General features: G+C 42.0%; 2 protein-coding genes across 7 annotated transcripts in view; one reads left to right on the top strand and one right to left on the bottom strand.

Annotated features, from left to right (window-relative positions):
• rnf216 (ring finger protein 216) overlaps positions 1–2,640 on the top strand; it is a 29,996-nt gene extending 27,356 nt beyond the window's left edge. For 5 of the 6 annotated variants that reach the window (XM_053612492.1, XM_053612491.1, XM_053612495.1 and 2 more), the window contains 2 exons: positions 1,005–1,080; positions 1,247–2,640. In XM_053612492.1, the coding sequence (XP_053468467.1) occupies positions 1,005–1,080; positions 1,247–1,545 (375 nt within the window). In that variant the 3' untranslated portion in view covers positions 1,546–2,640. Of the gene's footprint in view, positions 1–1,004; positions 1,142–1,246 lie in introns of all 6 variants that reach the window. The other variant, XM_053612496.1, reaches the window with a different exon arrangement.
• A 3,950-nt stretch (positions 2,641–6,590) lies between these two features.
• Positions 6,591–15,376, bottom strand: fscn1a (fascin actin-bundling protein 1a). The gene is made up of 5 exons (XM_053612501.1): positions 13,813–15,376; positions 10,939–11,095; positions 10,395–10,516; positions 8,847–9,014; positions 6,591–8,730 (listed from the first exon to the last, which is right to left on the bottom strand). The coding sequence occupies exons 1-5, from the start codon at positions 14,633–14,635 to the stop codon at positions 8,525–8,527; spliced, it is 1,476 nt and encodes a 491-aa protein (XP_053468476.1). The 5' UTR covers positions 14,636–15,376; the 3' UTR covers positions 6,591–8,524.
• Positions 15,377–18,535: the final 3,159 nt, after the last annotated feature.

Genomic DNA, 18,535 nt, shown 5'->3' with positions numbered 1-18,535 from the left:
TGCAGTTGTTGAAATGTGGTCTGTAAAGGTCAAGTGTTCATCGAAAGTTACCTCAAGGTTTCTGGCTGTTCTGGTTGGTTTCACTACTTTCGCAAGAAGTGGATCCTGAAGCTCAACTTCTGCTTTTGTTTGAAGCTTTCTGCACTTTGACTCTCTTTCTGCTGCTTTCTTAAAACTGTACTTCCCATTAACCAGTTTTTGCTTAACTCTCACCCTTGCTCCAGTGGCGAATCTCACTTGGATACTGTAGATTTGAACCATCTAACGAAGGACTTCTGCTGTAATGATAAAGATTCGCAGAGTGCTCATACTGAAAGCCCTGTAAACACACTTAATACTGTTTGTATCCGATGTCAGCCACGAGAGGTTCTCTTTTGAGTCTGGTTCCTCTCAAGGTTGCTTCCTCATGTGTTTTGAATTTTTTGAGACACAACTTTCTAGTAACTTGGTATGTTGTACGTTATTATATGTTGATCCAAGAAGCTCAGTGTTGCAGTTTGGAAACATTTGATGTGAACCCGGTGTACAGAACTGTGTGCACACAGACATGCAGATTGCAGCGTTCAAGATTCAGAAGCCTGGGGCTGAAATAAGAGTCGGATGCAGTTATGGGTGGAGCTGATGCTGAATTTGGGTCTGGTGCTTGGTTGATATACAACCAGCTGCAGTGTTGATCCATTCTGGCTACGACTCCATCTGATTATCTGATTTCTGTTCAGAATCTCCTTTATTTTTTGCCGTGTGCTTGTCCCACACAGTCTCACTTTAATATGTTACAGGTCCTATCGAGTTAACGTGTTAGTCACGTGGTTGTGGTGTTGTGGCTTTTTGTTTGCCCAAATGACGCACCCCAGGTTTATCACCAGGTTGTGTTCCTGTTTGTGTTTAACAAAACCTGAGACTTGTTCTATACTTTAATCTTCAGTACTGAGCGTGTTCGTGTTCTGCAAGGCACTGCTCATTGTCTCTATCTTCTCTCTGTTCTTATCTTTCTCTCTCTTTAGCAAGACGATGAGCGAATCATCCAGGAGATCCAGAAAGAAGGTGAAGCTGAACTGAACAAAAAGAACAATCAGTCAGGTGATGGCTTTTTCACACAAACCCACGGCCACCTCCTTTCTGTGTTCAGTCTTTCTCATACGTATGTGTTGCATGTTTTTTTTGTTTTGTTTGTTTGTTTGTTTGTTTGTTTTAAACAGCAGAGCCCGAATAATGAGTAATTACTCAACATGTTGCTCTCCTTCAGATTCGGCAGGTAAAAGAGTGGGTCCTCCTCCTGACCCCAACCCTCCAAAGAGGACACGGGCGGACCTGGCTCCAGCCCCAGCCCCCAACGCTGCTCCACAGGCCGTCCGCCCCCCTCTGTTCCTCCCTCAGGTGCTACTGCCCGGCCACCAGCGGCTCTTCTTGCCGCCCGTCGCTGCTCCCTACGTGCCCCAGCTGCCCAACCTGCCCCCTCTTAACTACAACGTTCCCAACGCCAACTTTGATTTCAACATGCCTATGCACTACGGCCCGCCACATCGCTTCTTTAGGCCTCTCTGAACAGCATGTGATAGTGAGAACTACAGTTGGACTAAAACGTGTTGTTGCCCCAGACTCTAGTATCTTATAACCTCAGCCCCTCACTCTTTTTACCTTTATTTTTTTAATTAAGTTGTTTTCAGAGAGTTTTTTTTTTGTTTTCCCTAGAGTGTGGAAAAACTGCAGGGGGAAAACTTACTCAGCTTGCTTCTGTCTATTTCTTTTCCTTATTTTTCAGACAAATCACTGAATGCTCATGCACACAAAATAATCTGTCCAGCAGTTTTCATTTGAATAAAGATATATTGGGTGGACTTTCTGTTTGTAGATTTGGTTTTTCTTTGTTTTGTTTTGTTTTTTTATAAGAATTTCTTGAAGCCGGTTCTGAAAAAGCAGGCTTTGAGCATAACCTGAAATAAAAGGTACAGCCACTAGTTATTTCTTAATGATGGGTTTTTAGGGCTTGTCATCGTTTAGGATTATCAATGTTGTAAGCTTTAGAGTTTTTTTTTTGTTTGTTTAAAAAAAAAAAAAAACCTGATTTTCTGCTTTGTTGTTTTGTTGAACTTTGGCCCGTGCGTCCATTTACGAATCAAAACTGGTAACATGATAACAGCCACTTTGACTGTCGCAGCTCTCTTCCTTCCTCGTGCTCATTTTCCACCGATCTCTTCCTGCCAAACTTCATTTGAATCCTCGATATGAATCTAGTCCTACACTGTTCCTCTTTAGTTTCTGTGAGATATTTTTTTGCATGTTGGTCTGAACTTCCTTTCTTTGCTGTATTTCAAGGAAGAAACGGAGTTGCCTTTTTTACTATGTAAGGAATGAAACACGACGGGGCGTGCTGTATGAATGACATCGACAGCGTGGTGGTGTGATGAGGCTCGATACCATCCGAAAGTTTCATATTTTCTAACAGCTGCACATCCTGAAGTGTTTTATTCCTCTTATACCACAGCGATTTCTCACATTTTGCTTTTATTTGTTAATAAACAACATATCATGCTTTTTAGCCAGTTATAGCTACTGTTAATGTTGTGGAGCATCTGCAAAACAACTTAGTTTCTGTTATCACTTGTGATCTAACGGCTATAAACAATCCTTCCCTCACCAGCCTCACTGTTTTTGTTTTTTCTTTCTTTCTTTCTTTCTTTCTTGAAGTTAATAAGACCAAAAAACACAGCTTGCCGTGTTACAAAGAAGCCATGAAGACTCTCCCATGGTGGAAGACTTGCTGACTGTGATATAAAAGACAGTGCTGTTTATATAAAACAAAACAATTCAACATCATCTGACCAATCTTCAACAGTGCTGTGGTATAAGAGCAGAATATGTATCTGACCTTTTGCTGCACATCACAGCTATATTCCTTGGTCTTACCCATTGTTATGAATGACTAAGGGAATTTAGCCTATGTTACCTCGTATTTATACCCCTTAACCCTCTTAGGTTAAACAATAAAGACAATTTTTCATAGTTTTATATAGTTTTTTTTATTATTATATCTTTTTTTAAAATTATTTTATGGCCACATTGTGAATGTTGTACATATAGCAGCACTATTTAGGTATAGAACACATGTATGTAATGTGCTATAAGGTTTTGATAATTTTTCTATGGATTGCCGGAACAAGTACAAAATCAAACTAAATATCAACTACATTTTTGTTTCATTATGACTTTTTAAGTTTGAAGAAAAAAAAAAAAAAAAAACAATAGTTTTAGCACTACAGCTTATATTTGTTTTGTCTGTAGCGGAGTACATTTATAGCTTTGTTAATGAATATTTTAATGCTTTTCAGCATAATATATGAGCAACTGAAGTAACAGGCGGTAGAATGCAGACATGGTATTTGGTAAACCCTTGGTACACACCGAGACCATCATGATGAGGTCGCTCAATCTGATTAAAGTCGAACCTGGAGCTTGGATTGATTGTAACCATGAGGTGGCTCAGTTTGAGACTCTGTCTTCCATCTGTTCGCCAGGTCATAAGGTCTCGCCTGCAGGTACGGAGGGTCTTAAGCTTGGCAGCTTGCTCACAGCCTGAGAACCTCCTGAAACCAGAGCCCTGCCTTTCCTTCTGCGAGCCTTTTTGCTCTTTTACGTGATTATGTGTCTTGGCTTGTAGAAGTGTGCAGTTTATGAGCGCCGTTCCTCAGCGTTAAAGGCATGTGCCTGTTGTTTTATTAACTCCGGTTAATGTTTGTATGGCTTGTTGTTACTGCTCTGTCTTCCTCAAGCATGTATGAGATGTATGTTTTCTTCTTTTATGGAAGTCTGGAAAGTTTAACATCATCGCACAGGGAAAAATATGAGTGCAGAGCTATTGTATAACTGCATTTAAAAAAAAAAAAAAAATTAGGAAACCAAAAGGCGGTGCTTAGCTGCTTTTATATATATATATATATATATATATATATATATATATATATATATATATATATATATATATATATATACATACATTCCTATTGCATTCTTCTGAGTAGTCATGTTTTCAGTTAGTGTATTCCTTTATGTGACATACAGGACAGTAATGCTTCAGAGCCCCCCTCTCACACACACATCTCCTTCCTGCGCCAGCACACATGGCCAATGTGACTCTATCTGTGGCCATCATATGCTTTCCTAATGATGCTTTGGCAAGATAAGGCTGTCTATTATGGAGACGTCTGCCTACTCTGGACTGTTATAGTACAAGCACTAACGGTCATAAGAGGCTCCTGATCCACCATCGCAGCGCCTCAGGGGGTGGTCAGATGTAGCATGAAGCTCTTTGATTAACTTCCTGGGGTCAGACATGTGATCAGTGCAGCTGCTGCCCATTTCTTACGGGGTCATTAGATGAACAATCTCCTTTGACCCAGAAGCACTGTGAAGAGGACAGTATAAACACTAGGCTGCTATTTTCAACACATACCCCAGGCTATCAGTACACGCCACATTAAAACTGTTTTCCCACTTTTTTTGTCATGCCATTTTGGATGTTTTCCTGCTGGTGCATTGAAACGTTCTGATTGTGTTGTTTTGGGAATGGTCCTGTTTTTGCAGCAGTACTGCATAATGGAGTAACTTTGTCAACCCAGTGATAACCTTTCACAGTTTGTTGAGTCCGTTGAGTTCATAGACAGCGTATCAACATTCCTCCCTTCCTGTTGGACCTCACTGGTCCCCCCCCCACTCCCCCACTAGTAACACAACATAAACTGCTATAAATCTATAGAATGTGCTGTACTTCCTTGCTTTAGTTAGAGTTAGATCATGTAAATCCAACCCCAAAAAATACAGCATACATCTGAACTCCGCCTGCACTCTGGTTTACAGTAATTAAAGGCCTGTAACCTTGTATCAGACAGACTGTAGTGATGTCATGTTCAAGCTCTCCCGTTCACTTCGGCCTTAAGACAATGCCTGGATCTGATTTAAGTAATTACTATGAGATGTCTGTTTCCAACAACTGACCACCCCCATTCTTTCTTCAATACTAGATCCTGCATCTGTCTCTCTTTCCACACACACACATACACCAGCCTCTTCAAGTGACACACTCTTGGTTTCCATGGAAACCTTAGTCTATGATGGCAGCCTGCCTGAAGATTATTTAACCCTTTCGGGGTGTTTTTTTTTTTCTTTTCAGGAGCTGCTCCACCCAGACACTGTCTGGCTTTATTGTGACCACATCTATAATCAGTTACCAGAGTATATTATAGCGTGCACGTGATAAGATTACAGCCTGAACATAATGTCAGACATTTTAATTATAAATATAGCTGCGAGCAGCAATTGTTGGGGTTCAAGCACTTTAAGTGCATGCGTAAAGGCAAACGTGAGGCGAACGTGCTAACCACTAAGCTACCGTGCACCCCGTTTTTATTATTAACATTTATAACTGTTAACGTGCTACCTGTTGCCTGAGCACTATAGAGTTTTGTATGCTTCTTTAGAATCATAAGATGCATGTGCATACCTAATTTAATGAAGTTCTGAGATTTCATTTAGGTATTATAGGCTTTTGGGAAAACTTCTTCATGCCCATTTTTAAATCAACCTGTTATAGCCATCCAAAGACTAAACTTCAACAGTGTCTTTTTTTCATAATTATTCATGTAGGAAGTCCAGAAAATTGTACTACAGTCCAGAGGTGTACTTGTTAAGGTTGAGTGAGAAAGTACGATTAGTTTGCACAAGTAGTTTTAAGTTAAGATTCTAAATATGCATGAATGTTCACGTGAAAAGTCACTCACGTGTGCTGTTTTTGCCTAAATCAATTTCTTAATGAGCTCAATATCCATTAAGCACTCTAAATGTATGGCGCACATGTCGCATGGACCACTGGGAACATTTCTCGGCCTGTTTTTTTGGCCTCGACGCAAAGTAAAGCAGATTAAAGGCCTGCTCTGGTGGGTGTTTCTTTATTGGGTTAGGCGTCTCCCAAGTGGAGGAGGGGAAGAGGTCGCGTGGACAGAAACGTCTCCGAGTTAAACCAAACAGTCCTAAAGTTTCCAAAAGTCAGTATGGACAGTCGATATCTGCTGTCAATTCAAATGATTGTTGTTGTAAATGTACTATATAACAGTCTATGATTAGTTGGTCATAAATTTGAATCCCTTGCCAAATATGATCGATGAGCTTGCAAACCACAAGCCAAACCACCACTGCTCCAGCAATACGGCAACACAAAGGCTTCATTGATGAGCAGAACAGTGGCCAGGAAAGCAACAAAAAAAACAACAACCCTGCTCTCAAGAGCAATCTCAGTCCTGTAGAAACACTTCCCTCTCACTGCCCCTTAGCTTCAGGGGATAGATTTCCAAAATAAACTCAGGAAGGTCCAGTCATACATCAGTGAAGTTAGAGGTAGTTCAAGAACAGCTGTCAGATTAAGCCACTATGAGCTCCAGTGCACAATCTACACAAAAATAGACCCCAGTTCCTCGTGCCCTTTAAATGGTTCTACCTTTATTAATAGGTATTACTTTTTGTGATGTGCAGAATTTTCACCATATTATGAGTTTCTGGAACTTTGTGCATGTAATCAGAACAAATGACAAATCCACAGGAAGAGTTTCATAATCCAATTTATCGGTTTGTTTTTTTTTTTGTACCCATGGCACATGAAGAAAAGCAACAATAATATCAAAATAATATTTTAAAAAAGGAAGTCAGTAAAGTTTTACAAAGTATAGATGTGGAATGTTGTGTTTTTCCAGTATGACCATAAGGCACAGTCATTACCACTCCCTTGTATGCAAGTGTGGTCTCAGTAACCACAGAAGCTAATGTAAGGATAGATTATATGATTTCTGTACTAATTAATTCTACATTACTAGTTTTGACTAATGAAACATATGGTGTTTATGCAGTTGCACCATCCTCACTGGTTTGAGGCACACCTGAGAACACCGCCAGTTTCCCTTCAATTAGAAAGTATCAACAAAATCTACGCAAACGCTATGCCTACTCTGTAGCCTATTAGCAGGAGCATCTTCAGTAAGAAATGTTAGCAAGTTTTATCACAATAATCACAGATTTTAATCGGTAGCCAAATAACAATGTCAAATCAGGAGGTTTCAGTCAAGTCCCGCCCCTAATTCGTGAGTGGTGCTATCTCTAATTATAATTTATAATAAACATTTGATATATTATATATTTATATTTTGTGTAGATGCTTATTCTTAAGCTTTATTTGTCAAATTATAGATAAAGGTACATGATAATGTCTGTGCCTTTTAAATTCAAACAGAACCGAACAGTCGTGTGTTATTTTTCCAGTTTAACAGTTATGTTTTCCAGATTAATTACAATGCTGGTTCTACATGTGCAGTGAACACAGACCCTTCCACTTGGACCCATCACCATAGGTCTTAATTTACCATAAATATAGTGTTGAACCTGCAACAACATACCGGATCGAACAGATCAGAAAGATCAGCCGCATATCTAAACAACACTAACAACAATTGACCCTTCAGATGCAGTAATTCACTGAACACTTTTCCCTCATATTGGCATTAGGATGCGTAACCAGAGTTGAGATGAAGGGCCGTATTAGGCCTCTCTTCACAGTTTTCTTTTACAGGGAAATGAAATTGTAATGGCACAAGCAAAGATCCAATACGTACTGTATTACACACAAGAACATAATCATACTTCCAAAAAAAATAATAATAAAAAAAGGGAAAAAGAAAATGAAAAAAAAAAAAAAGAACTGGTCAGCGTTGTCTTCAGTGCCAAGAACAGGACATTCCAGTGGTTAAAGGACACACTTTATAACTGTGTATGGCAGGACAGTCATACAATCAACATTCATACAACTACCAGTAAATATTGCCATTAGTCTTCTGGTCAATGGGATTCTAACACTTGGCAATATTATAGAGAAGGGTAATGAACAAAAAGCTAATTCTCACAGGGTTTGACAAGGCATCGGTAAACACAACATTCTCCTAAAAACACTACATATCGAAAGAGAAAGGCTCTTACAGAACTGTGCAAAGACAAGGAAAGGGATCACGAAAAATCCCACCCAACATTTGTCTCTGAGGAGATCCAGCAAACCTGTGAGAACACCGGGTACACACTTCTCCTCAGACTCTGTATCAAATTTGAATTCCAGTCAAATCGTTTAACAAAACCACAAGACTTTACCGCAGTATACGAAATTTGGGGACCGGATAAAGCCCCTAAAAAATTTAGCGCTGACACCCATTGAGTTTCGGCCTATGAAATCTGCATAACACTGCTCGAGTTCCATGGCACCAGAATGCTGGAGTATGAATATGCTTATTTTAAAGAGTCTTCATCGTTGGAGTCTATTTAAACCACCAAAACCACTTAAACTCTCAGATCTTCATTTTACTCTCCTACCCATTTGTGCTCATGGTGAAAAAAAAAAATCATTTAATATGTAGAAGAAAAAAAAAAACAATTTAAAAAAAAAAAAATTAAAAAAAAAAAAATTTAAACAGAAAAATTGGTGGTCACTTGAGTGCTTCTAATACTCCCACATAGTGGAGCTGTCCAGGTCATCAGCATTGGCCTTCAGAACACCAGCATGGTCTCCTTTCAGGTACTTCCCTTCACTCGACTTGATGGCCACCTTGTTGTAGTCGCAGAACTCCAGGAAGAAGTCGACTGGGGTATCGCTGCTGCTCACAACTGAAGACTCACTCCCGATCATCCAGTACTTCCCAGTGGAATCTGATCAGAGACAGAAGTCATCAGAAGACTTTTTAAAAACATTTTATGCGCCATTACTGATTGTTGATTTTTGGAGAATCCCGAGGCATATGTACCAAGTGAAGAAGACTACTCACCTTGGAGACTGTAGGCCCCATTGCGGAACTCCAGGCCAAAGACATCGTAAGAGGATCGGTTGGAGTCCAGAGTACCAGTGACCTTCCTGCAGCCGATGAAGCCATGCTCTCCCCTCAGCACAATGATAGGCCTGTTGATCAGCTTCATCAGGAACTCCTCAGACTCTCCTACAGGGAAGTAAGGTACATGAACATGGCAAATATGGTTACACTGAATAGCCTTCTAATCATTTCAGATCAGTTAGATCAAAGAGGAAGTATGCTGAAAGAGAACTAGCAAAGAGTCCAATTTACCAAAGAAATTCAAATAAGGGCTTGGTGTCCCATTTACACACTGTTCTGATTTATAAAAGGCTTGGATCTTAAATTCCATCCTGAAACTGACCAAGAAAAAAAAACTAAGAAAAGAAATGTTGTTAACCAGTGTTAACATTATCAACAGAAGAAAGAAAGGAAGAAGAGAAGAGAAGAGAAGAGAAGAGAAGAGAATGAAGGAAGGAAGGAGAGGAGAGAAGAGAAGAAAGGAAGAAGACAAGAGAAAGAAGGAAGAAAGGAAGAAGACACGAGAAGGAAGGAAGAAGAGAAGAGAAGGAAGGAAGAAAGGAAGAAGACAAGAGAAGGAAGGAAGGAAGGAAGGAAGGAAGGAAGGAAGAAGATGAGAAGAGAAGAAAGGAAGAAGAGAATGAAGGAAGGAAGAAGAGAATAAAATGAAGAAAGGAAGTGAAGGAAGGAAGAAAGGAAGAAGAGAAGAGAATGAAGGAAGAAGAGAATGAAGAAAGGAAGGAGACAAGAGAAGGAAGGAAGGAAGGAGAGAAGAGAAAGAAGGAAGAAGAGAATGAAGAAAGGAAGGAGACAAGAGAAGGAAGGAAGGAAGGAAGGAAGAACAGAAAAGAATGAAGGAAGAAGAGAATGAAGAAAGGAAGGAGACAAGAGAAGGAAGGAAGGAAGAAGAGAAGAGAAAGAAGGAAGAAGAGAATGAAGAAAGGAAGGAGACAAGAGAAGGAAGGAAGGAAGGAAGGAAGGAAGAAGAGAAGAGAATTAAGGAAGAAGAGAATGAAGAAAGGAAGGAGACAAGAGAAGGAAGGAAGGAAGGAAGGAAGGAAGAAGAGAAGAGAATGAAGGAAGAAGAGAATGAAGAAAGGAAGGAGACAAGAGAAGGAAGGAAGGAAGGAAGGAAGGAAGGAAGGGAGAGAAGAGAATGAAGGAAGAAGAGAAGGAAGAAAAAGTAAGGAATGAAAGAAGGAAGGAAGAAGAGAGGGAAGGGTGTATGAACTTGCTTTGTTAGTAAGCACAGAATTTCACTTTCCATTTTAACAGCAAGTTACCATCAGTAATGATTTAACCTGCCATTTTTATTGCTTGTATTCCACCATTGAAGGATATTTGATTGCATTCTCGAGGTCGAGTCGATGTCCTCATTCATGTGCTCACGACTAAGATGATTAGCAATTCATAAACGGACCACAGGTAGAAAGGATTTAGGAACGTTTTTTGTGAGCATGTCCATATTTGGAATTCTACAGAAATGTGCTGAAGGCCAGAACTCACCTGCAGAATCGATGCTGGCAGCCAGCTGCCCGTTCTTTTTGGCTGCCACATATTTTCCATTGGAGGCACGGAGGGTAATTTTCTTGCCTCGCCATTCGATATCGAAATAGCAGTTGGCAGTCCTGATTGCAAGGAAAATAATGAGACACAAATTATAAGTGATCCTCCAGAGAAAAACAGGCACCTCTTCCCCTGTCAAATATCTGCTGACCGATTCCGGCACCATCCTACATTTCTGCATGCAGAGCCAAAGCGGCGGTGTGTAGACCTTTTCCTTGGCATTCACCAACCATCCTTACACTCTAGATAATCCTTACTGACCCCACACACTCTCTGTACATTCGTGCTACATAATGGTGGAGGTTTTTCAACACACAAATCAATGGTAGAAAAACAAGAGATTTCCCTAGAGGGAAGGACATAGCTTTAGGAGAAACATTCTGCCCAGTACTATGGCCTCTGTAATGTTTACTTAGCCTTCAACAGGAACAGAATGTCATTAGTTACATAGACCAATGCCATGAAGTTTTTGACCAAGACTTACTTGGTAGAAGCGGTACACTGCAGTCCACCATTAGCAGTGAGTGTCCAGTATTTTCCAGTGCAGGTCCTGAAAGCGCACTTCTTTGTATCTTTACTGATCTCCATCTGAAAGGTCTCTTGATCGCTCTCTTCATCCTGGTTGGCGGACAGGTCCATTCCTGAAAGAGGGATAAGCAGAACACTGCAAGTCTCATTATCAGGATAATCAGAAGTCTTTTCTTATCATCAGCAAGAGGCGGAAAATGTATCTTTGGTCTGGTCATCACATGTAAACAAGCAGAATGTGTCGGTAACAAAAAGCTGATCTCCGAGATTAGTGACAGTTTCCTTATTTACAACGAGTACATCAACAAGATCTTTGTTTTACTCCCAAATGCACAGGCGCGCATACGGACCTGTACACGTTAAACGGAGTTAATCTTTTCTGTAATTGTAGACCATCACGTCTCCCACTGAGCATCTTGGCAGAACAGTTGTGACTCAGTCTACCAGAATGCATCCGGTTTACAAAAGCCAAGGAAAAGCAGACCACCAGTTATATACCGACATCTAAATCCTTACAGTGCAATTATGAACACAATAGCTACACAATGAGTCATGCAATCACTGCAGAACCCCCACATAAAAATAAATAAATAAATAAAAGATCTTTTGGGTAAACAGTAGAAATTACGACAATTTATTTACAGTCAGGATACTTTATAATTGTTTTCAAGGCTAGGTCTTCTTTAGTAATCTTTTCCTGCTTCAACAACCACCTCGATCCATGCAATGGTTAAAGTAGAACAGACGCCTGGCCTCTGGAAAGCAAGATTGAATTTCGGCTGAAATACGCAAGCCTGAACGAGCAAGGAAAATAAACGACCACGATGAGAACCACATGGTTGCGAGTGGAAAAAAAAAAAAAAATCTTTATGGAGAACCCTGCTTTAAAACACAGACTGACCAAAGGGAATATGTTCTTCATCATTTTTAGGGACCCAAGCAGCTAACTTCCTCTGCAGCAATTTTTTATAAGCCACTGACCGACATATCCCTACCCCCCAACACACACAGTCTCACAGATGCCCAGTTGATCCATCCACACCATGGCAACTGGAGCAGGGGAGCTAGGCTGCTATTCAATCAGACCTCAAAGGGATGGCTTCAGATACCACTAGGACATTTGCTGTTACACAATAGGAGGGAATGTTGGGATAAAAATGTTAAGACAGGGATTAGGCTATTGCGAAGAAATTCACAAGCCTTAAAAATCTTAACTCAGCTGAACATTTGTCTTGTCAGCAGCATGAACTGTGCTGCAGATGTTATCAACATGGCAGAACAAAAGCAGGCAGGAAATCATTTCCGCATTCGTGGTGGATCGGTACACTGATCCGCATGGCACCAAAAGAGAAGAACAGCAGGACGTGGAAGAGGGAAATCTAATGTTTTAAACAGAAAGATGAGCTGAATGACAGCTTGCTTAAGCAAGTCACTGTTTTTCTATGACGGACAGCTGCTCTTCCAGGCAGGCGCCATTGTCCTGAAGAACATGGCTGCCTACGAGGTCGAGCAGCTGGGGTGCACAGGCAGCCAAGGCCAGATCACACGGCCTTTGTTCTCGCTCAACTCAACCACACCACCCTCCACATGCCTAAGGAAGAAAATCTCAGCCTCCTCCAAACACAAATCTGCAGACGGCAAACAAAGAAAGAACTGAAACGCCACTGAACATGGTGACTAAACAACTTTAACACACTTGACAAGTTAAATTATTAGCAAAGGTCACATTCAAGTAGGCCATAAAGCATTCTAATCAGGAAAGACTTTTTACAAGATGAAGATCCTAATTCAAGCCAGATGCTTATGGCAATACATCTAAATCATGAAGCACAACGCCACAGCAGTCCCTCACATCACCAGCATAAAAGAATCCAAGACCCCCCCCCCAAAAAAAACAAAGGCGACCTCGTCTATTCTGTCATGCAGAGACCATGCGCATTAGGCTTGCTTTTGGCTCTGGCTTGCTTCCATGCCACCAGGCCTGAGAGCAGAAATCTAGGTTCCTGACATAGTACAGTATGCCCTGCACCCACCAACACCCCTCACAACCCTGTCCATCATTCCTAAATTAAGCTGACGTGTAGGGGGAGGGGCCAGGTCATCACATCCAAACATTATGACATCTCTTCATATTTCAACAACAATCAAATCCATTATTTCAGCCTCACTCCAGCTGACCTATTCCTCCTAGAGTGGACTGTAATGGCTTCTTTCACTCTTAATTTAATTACCACAAACTGGATCCTCCACAATGCAGCACTTGTGGAATTCCATGAGAAACGGGCAAGCCTCAGTGCTGACGCGGGCCAGCAGATTATTTTCAGGCTCGGATTCTCTGCCTGCCATCTCAATATTCACAGGCAGGCTCAGAAAGAGAGGAAAAGAGGAAAGACAAAATGGATGCTGCTGTGCAGCGGTCCAACCCATCACTAAAGAGAGCAAGAAGGAACGTTTTCACAATGCATGAGCATTTTTAAAGAGCTATGGATGTGAGCATTACAAATTAACTTTGCAAGCTACAGTTTTTCCCTTTTCTTTGGCAGAGTCACCCATTAGTTTTATCCACAGCCACACAGGGACCACAAACCATGAAATACAGGCTCTATAATTAAGAACGGAATGATATGTAATCATAAGGGATTCAGGATGAGATATATCTCTATATATACACACATTATTTGTAGAAGTTAAAGCTGGCTAATAATAATAATAGAGCATACTGATGAATCATGCATTCTGGCCAGTGTGTATTTCTGATGGGTAACTGGGAAATAAATGGACCAGAGATTTACAGAGCCTGATGGGAAAACCAGTGAGATGTCCACCCTACCTTGCCTGGTGGACACATTCCTGTCGTTAGCAGCGGTGAGCACTACTTGCGGGTGGCTCTGCTCCAGGACGAACAGCTCGTCTTTGCCCACTTTGGTGCTCTTGCCGGACTTCATGGTGCCACTGGGTCCGGATGGGGCCAGGTATTTCCCCACTCCGTCCCGGAACGCTACCTTCCCAGAACGGAACTCCAGCGTGTAGCCGGTGCTCTTGTCGGGCTTCTGCGCCAGCGTGCCATCGTTTCTGAGGAATCGGTTGTCCGAGGTCTGCAGATGATACTTCTGCTCATGAAAGACGAGTGTGATGAGCGAGTCTACGCCCCACGGAACGTCGCGGTCGATGGCCACCTCGTCGTCCTTGGCGCTCAAGTGCGCGTATCTCTTGCGCGTCACGCTGAACAGGTTGAGCTGCGGGTGCATGGCGATGTGCACGCTCCATTTCTCCGCGTGGCCCGAGCTCTGCGCGAAGCACGAGATGCGGTCCTCGGTGCCGCCCAGGTAGCGCCGGTGCGGCTCGGACTGCAGAGACCAGCGGCCGTCGTCGTGCGCCGTCACCACGAAGCGGCAGTCGTCGCTCGGCACCTCGGCGTCTCCGGTCACGTTGCCGTCCTTGTCGGCGGCGATGTAGCGGCCCAGGTGGCTCTTCAAGAAGAACACGTTCGAGTCATCACTGTCCTGCTCCAGCGTCCAGATTTGCTTCTTCTTCATGCTCGTGGCTGAGGCGTTGATCTTAAAGCCGAACGTCTCAGCTGTGAGATATTTGTTTCCACAGTTGATGAGTCCGAATTGGATAGTCAGCATGTCGCTGGTTCCGTTAGACGTCATGTCGGCTGCAGGTTGAGGAGAGTGTGTCTACTGCACTGGAGAGGTGTGTGTGTGTGTTTCTGTGCTGCTGCTGCACCAGTGATCCCCGTGTCCGTGTGCGTATGCGCGTGCGTGTGTGTGTGTGTCCTGACTCTTTGTTTGGGGAGCGTCGCCACTCACAGCACGCGTGTCCACAAGCAGCTGAAGCTTTTATACACGTGAGTGATGTCAGGCGCACAGCCCCGCCCACTTTCACTAAAATTCCCCACATCTGTATTGTTTTGTCAGCAGGATTATCTATTAGATTGAAATAGTTGTTATAGGTAACATGTTAACAGCAGGGGTAAAGTAGATGTGTGCTGTTATTTGCATTCATCAGTTCATGTACTTTTATTAGATTGAGTTTATTTGACATTGATATTGTGGAAAAGATTCAAACTATCTGTTTCTGTTGGTTCATTTAACTGACTATATGATTGGCTGGAATTTATGGTTTCTATATTACTTGTTTGTGTGTTTTGGCATCAAAATATTAAAATATATTTTTTTAATCCTGAGGCAAAGATTAATTACACTTTTCTTTAAAGACTAAATGTATGTACCCTGTAGGGGCATGGTGGCTTAATGGTTACCACGTTTGTCGTGCACCTCTGGGGTTAGGGGTTTGAATGTGGAGTTTGCATGTTCTCCCCATGCTTTGGAGCTTCCTCCAGGTACTCTGGTTTCCTCGCCCATTCCTTAAATATGCATTGTAGGCTGATTGGCATTTCCAAATTGTCAATAATGTGCGAATGTGCCCTGCGTGATGTACGAATGTGGGATTGTGTGTGCGATTGTGCCCTGCAATGGGTTGGCACCCCGTTCAGGGTGTTCCCTGCCTTGTGCCCCGAGTTCCCTGGGATAGACTCCAGGTTCCACGCGACTCTGTGTAGGATAAGCGGTACGGAAAATGGATGGATGGATGTAGCCAGAAGGAACAATACAGTTTTGACTGCATTTCTCTATGAAACAGTGTGAAACTGTATTATTATTATCAGTCCTATGATTGACATATTTATCAAATGATGAAATCCCTCGAGCTCAGGTCCACTTCCTTTTTACACTTACCAAATGTTGTGTGGTGTTGCTCCCCAGTGCAAATTGTACTCATTTGTAATCATTAATTCATTCATTAGTTCACTTTCAGTTACCACTTTATCCTGGTCAGGCTTGTGGTTGGTTCCAGAGCCTATACTGGGAGAACACTAGGCATGAGGCTTTAATACACCCTGGATGGGACTCCAGTCCAACACATGTGGGTGCCCATAGACACACATATGCACACACACACACACACACTCATACACTCATTCACACCTAGGGGCATTTTAATGTAGCCAAACGACCTACTGGCATGTTTTTGGAGGTGGTAGGGAACCCTGAGGAAAAGGAGAGAACATCCGAAACTCCACACAGACTCACCTCAGAGTCACCCACTGTACCCTTGTGCTGCTATAGACTGCCATAAATTGTGGTTGTGATTTCGGCAAACCAAAATTGATGTGAAGGTAAAATACGTATAAGCTGTGTGTTATTTTGACCAGAATTATGTACGTCTCATGGATGCTATGATTTGAAACACTCTCAGAAACACTCATCTGAAACATCTGCCATCAGTCAGGATGCATCTGGTACAAAACAAAATATTTAACATAGAAATTAATGTATGAATGTATGCCATCCATCCAAAGCCTCTGAACCAGCTGCCACAAAACTGCTCCAAAGCACCACTGATATGTGTATATACAGTGCTTTTCCTTGTAAATGCAGTCCCATTGTGTTGCCAAAAATGCTGTTGGTGTACATGAACAAAAAGTCTCATTTCACCAAAAGACACAATACCACTTTTGATGCTTGGTGAAGTTTAGGAGTGAAGTTTTGTGAGATGCTCTTGTGCAGTGCTTTCAAACAGATGTTGTGCTTAATGATTGTTTGTCTGTTTCTTTGTGTTTTTTTCTTTTGTGTTGAAAATGATTTGTTTTTCATTCTCTCCAGACTGGGCATCACAGGAACTGCTCTGCGCTGGGTGGATTCCTATCTCTCAGACAGATCCTTCAAGGTATTGTGGAGGGGAGGTATTTCTGAAACTCAGCAACTCACAACTGGGGTTCCTCAGGGGTCAGTTCTGGGTCCACTGCTCTTTTCATTTTATACTACATCTCTGGGGCAGGTGATTGAGTCTCATGACTTCTCATATCATTGCTATGCTGATGACACCCAGCTCTATTTGTCCTTCCAGCCTGACGATCCATCCGTCTCTGCACGAATCTCTGCTTGCCTGTCGGACATCTCGGACTGGATGAGGGAACACCACCTTAAGCTCAACTTGGCAAATCTGAGCTTCTCGTCATCCCAGCCTGCCCCTCAATCAACCACAACCTCACTGTACAGCTTGGCTCAACCACACTCAAGCCAACCAGGAAGGCCAGGAACCTTGGGGTGATTCTTACTGACAGCTTGACCTTTACAGACCACATCTCAACAACTGCACGTTCCTGTAGATTCATTCTGTACAACATCAAGAAAATGAGACCTTGTCTCACCGAACAGGCCACACAGCTTCTAGTCCAGGCTCTTGTCATATCAAAACTGGACTACTGCAACGCATTACTCTCGGGTCTCCCAGTCAGCTCCATCAAACCCCTTCAGATGATTCAGAATGCAGCAGCATGCCTCGTCTTCAACCAGCCCAAAAGAACCCATGTCACACACCTCTTCATCTCCCTCTACTGGCTTCCTGTAGCCGCCCGCATCAAATTCAAGGCCTTGATGCTCACGTACAAGACCTTGTCTGGAACAGCACCCCCCTACCTCAACACTCTCCTGAAGGCTTACGTTCTCTCACGCAAGGTGCGATCAATTAATGACCAAAACTTAGTAGTACCTACTCAGCGTGGCTCAACGCCCCTTTCCAGAACCTTCACACTATCTGTTCCTCAGTGGTGGAATGAACTTCCAACCTCAATCCGGACCACAGAATCTGTCACTATATTCAAAAGAACAGCTAAAGACCCACCTCTTCCACGAATACCTAACTAACCCCTAAAACTCCAATCCCCACATTATCCTTTTAAAAAAAAAAAAAAAAAAAAAAAACCTACTCTGGCTCTTACACTTCTACTTTGCGCACTTTGTTTTTCTAGAACTCAATTATAAATCTTGTACAGTAGCACTACTTGTATTGTTCTCCACTTGATATAACACTTTGCTTGTATTTCCTCATTTGGAAGTCACTTTGGATAAAAGCGTGTACTAAATGAATAAATGTAAATGTAAATGGATGACAAAGGGATTTTACATGTGTGCAACCTCAAATTTATACCCCAGGGAAACAGGACATGGTAAAAAAGTTGCTGAGCACTGAGAGAACAGTTTATACAAGAACAATTTATTTGTTTCAGTTATATTTTTGACAGAAAATACTATTCGCAGTCCGAACAGGATTTCGCAGAGGTTGTCTTTTTTATGATTGTTGTGGCCAAAAATGCTTGATTTTGCTGCGGCTTTTTCCCAAATTTGGTTTTCCCAACCTGGGGAGTTTTTCCCCCGGAACACTACTTGAATTGGCGAAATTGCAATCGCATGAAATAGTTGTGCACGGTCTTTCGCAGTGATATTCGATGGTAAACGCGTCGTGATGACGTCGCACGATGTGTCTTGGGCCAAATCTAAGGAAAATCTGGGGTAATTCTGTAAAATTGTGGCGTTTGCTTGATTTTGCGTTCATTTTTGCAATCGCAAAATTGCTCAATCCTGGAGGGACTGTATTATTTTAAAAGGTAATTCTAACAAAGATAAATAATCGTTCTTGTTGTTTGAAAAGTTTGTTATTTTGTGAATTGGTTATTTAAACTGTCATTTATGAAGCCAATAATTCTGTCA

This window comes from Ictalurus furcatus, chromosome 24 (genome assembly GCF_023375685.1).
Source record: "Ictalurus furcatus strain D&B chromosome 24, Billie_1.0, whole genome shotgun sequence".
Lineage (NCBI taxonomy): Eukaryota > Metazoa > Chordata > Actinopteri > Siluriformes > Ictaluridae > Ictalurus > Ictalurus furcatus.
The sequence above is the reverse complement of the archived record's forward strand: the minus strand, read 5'-3'. Positions and strand labels throughout refer to the sequence as shown.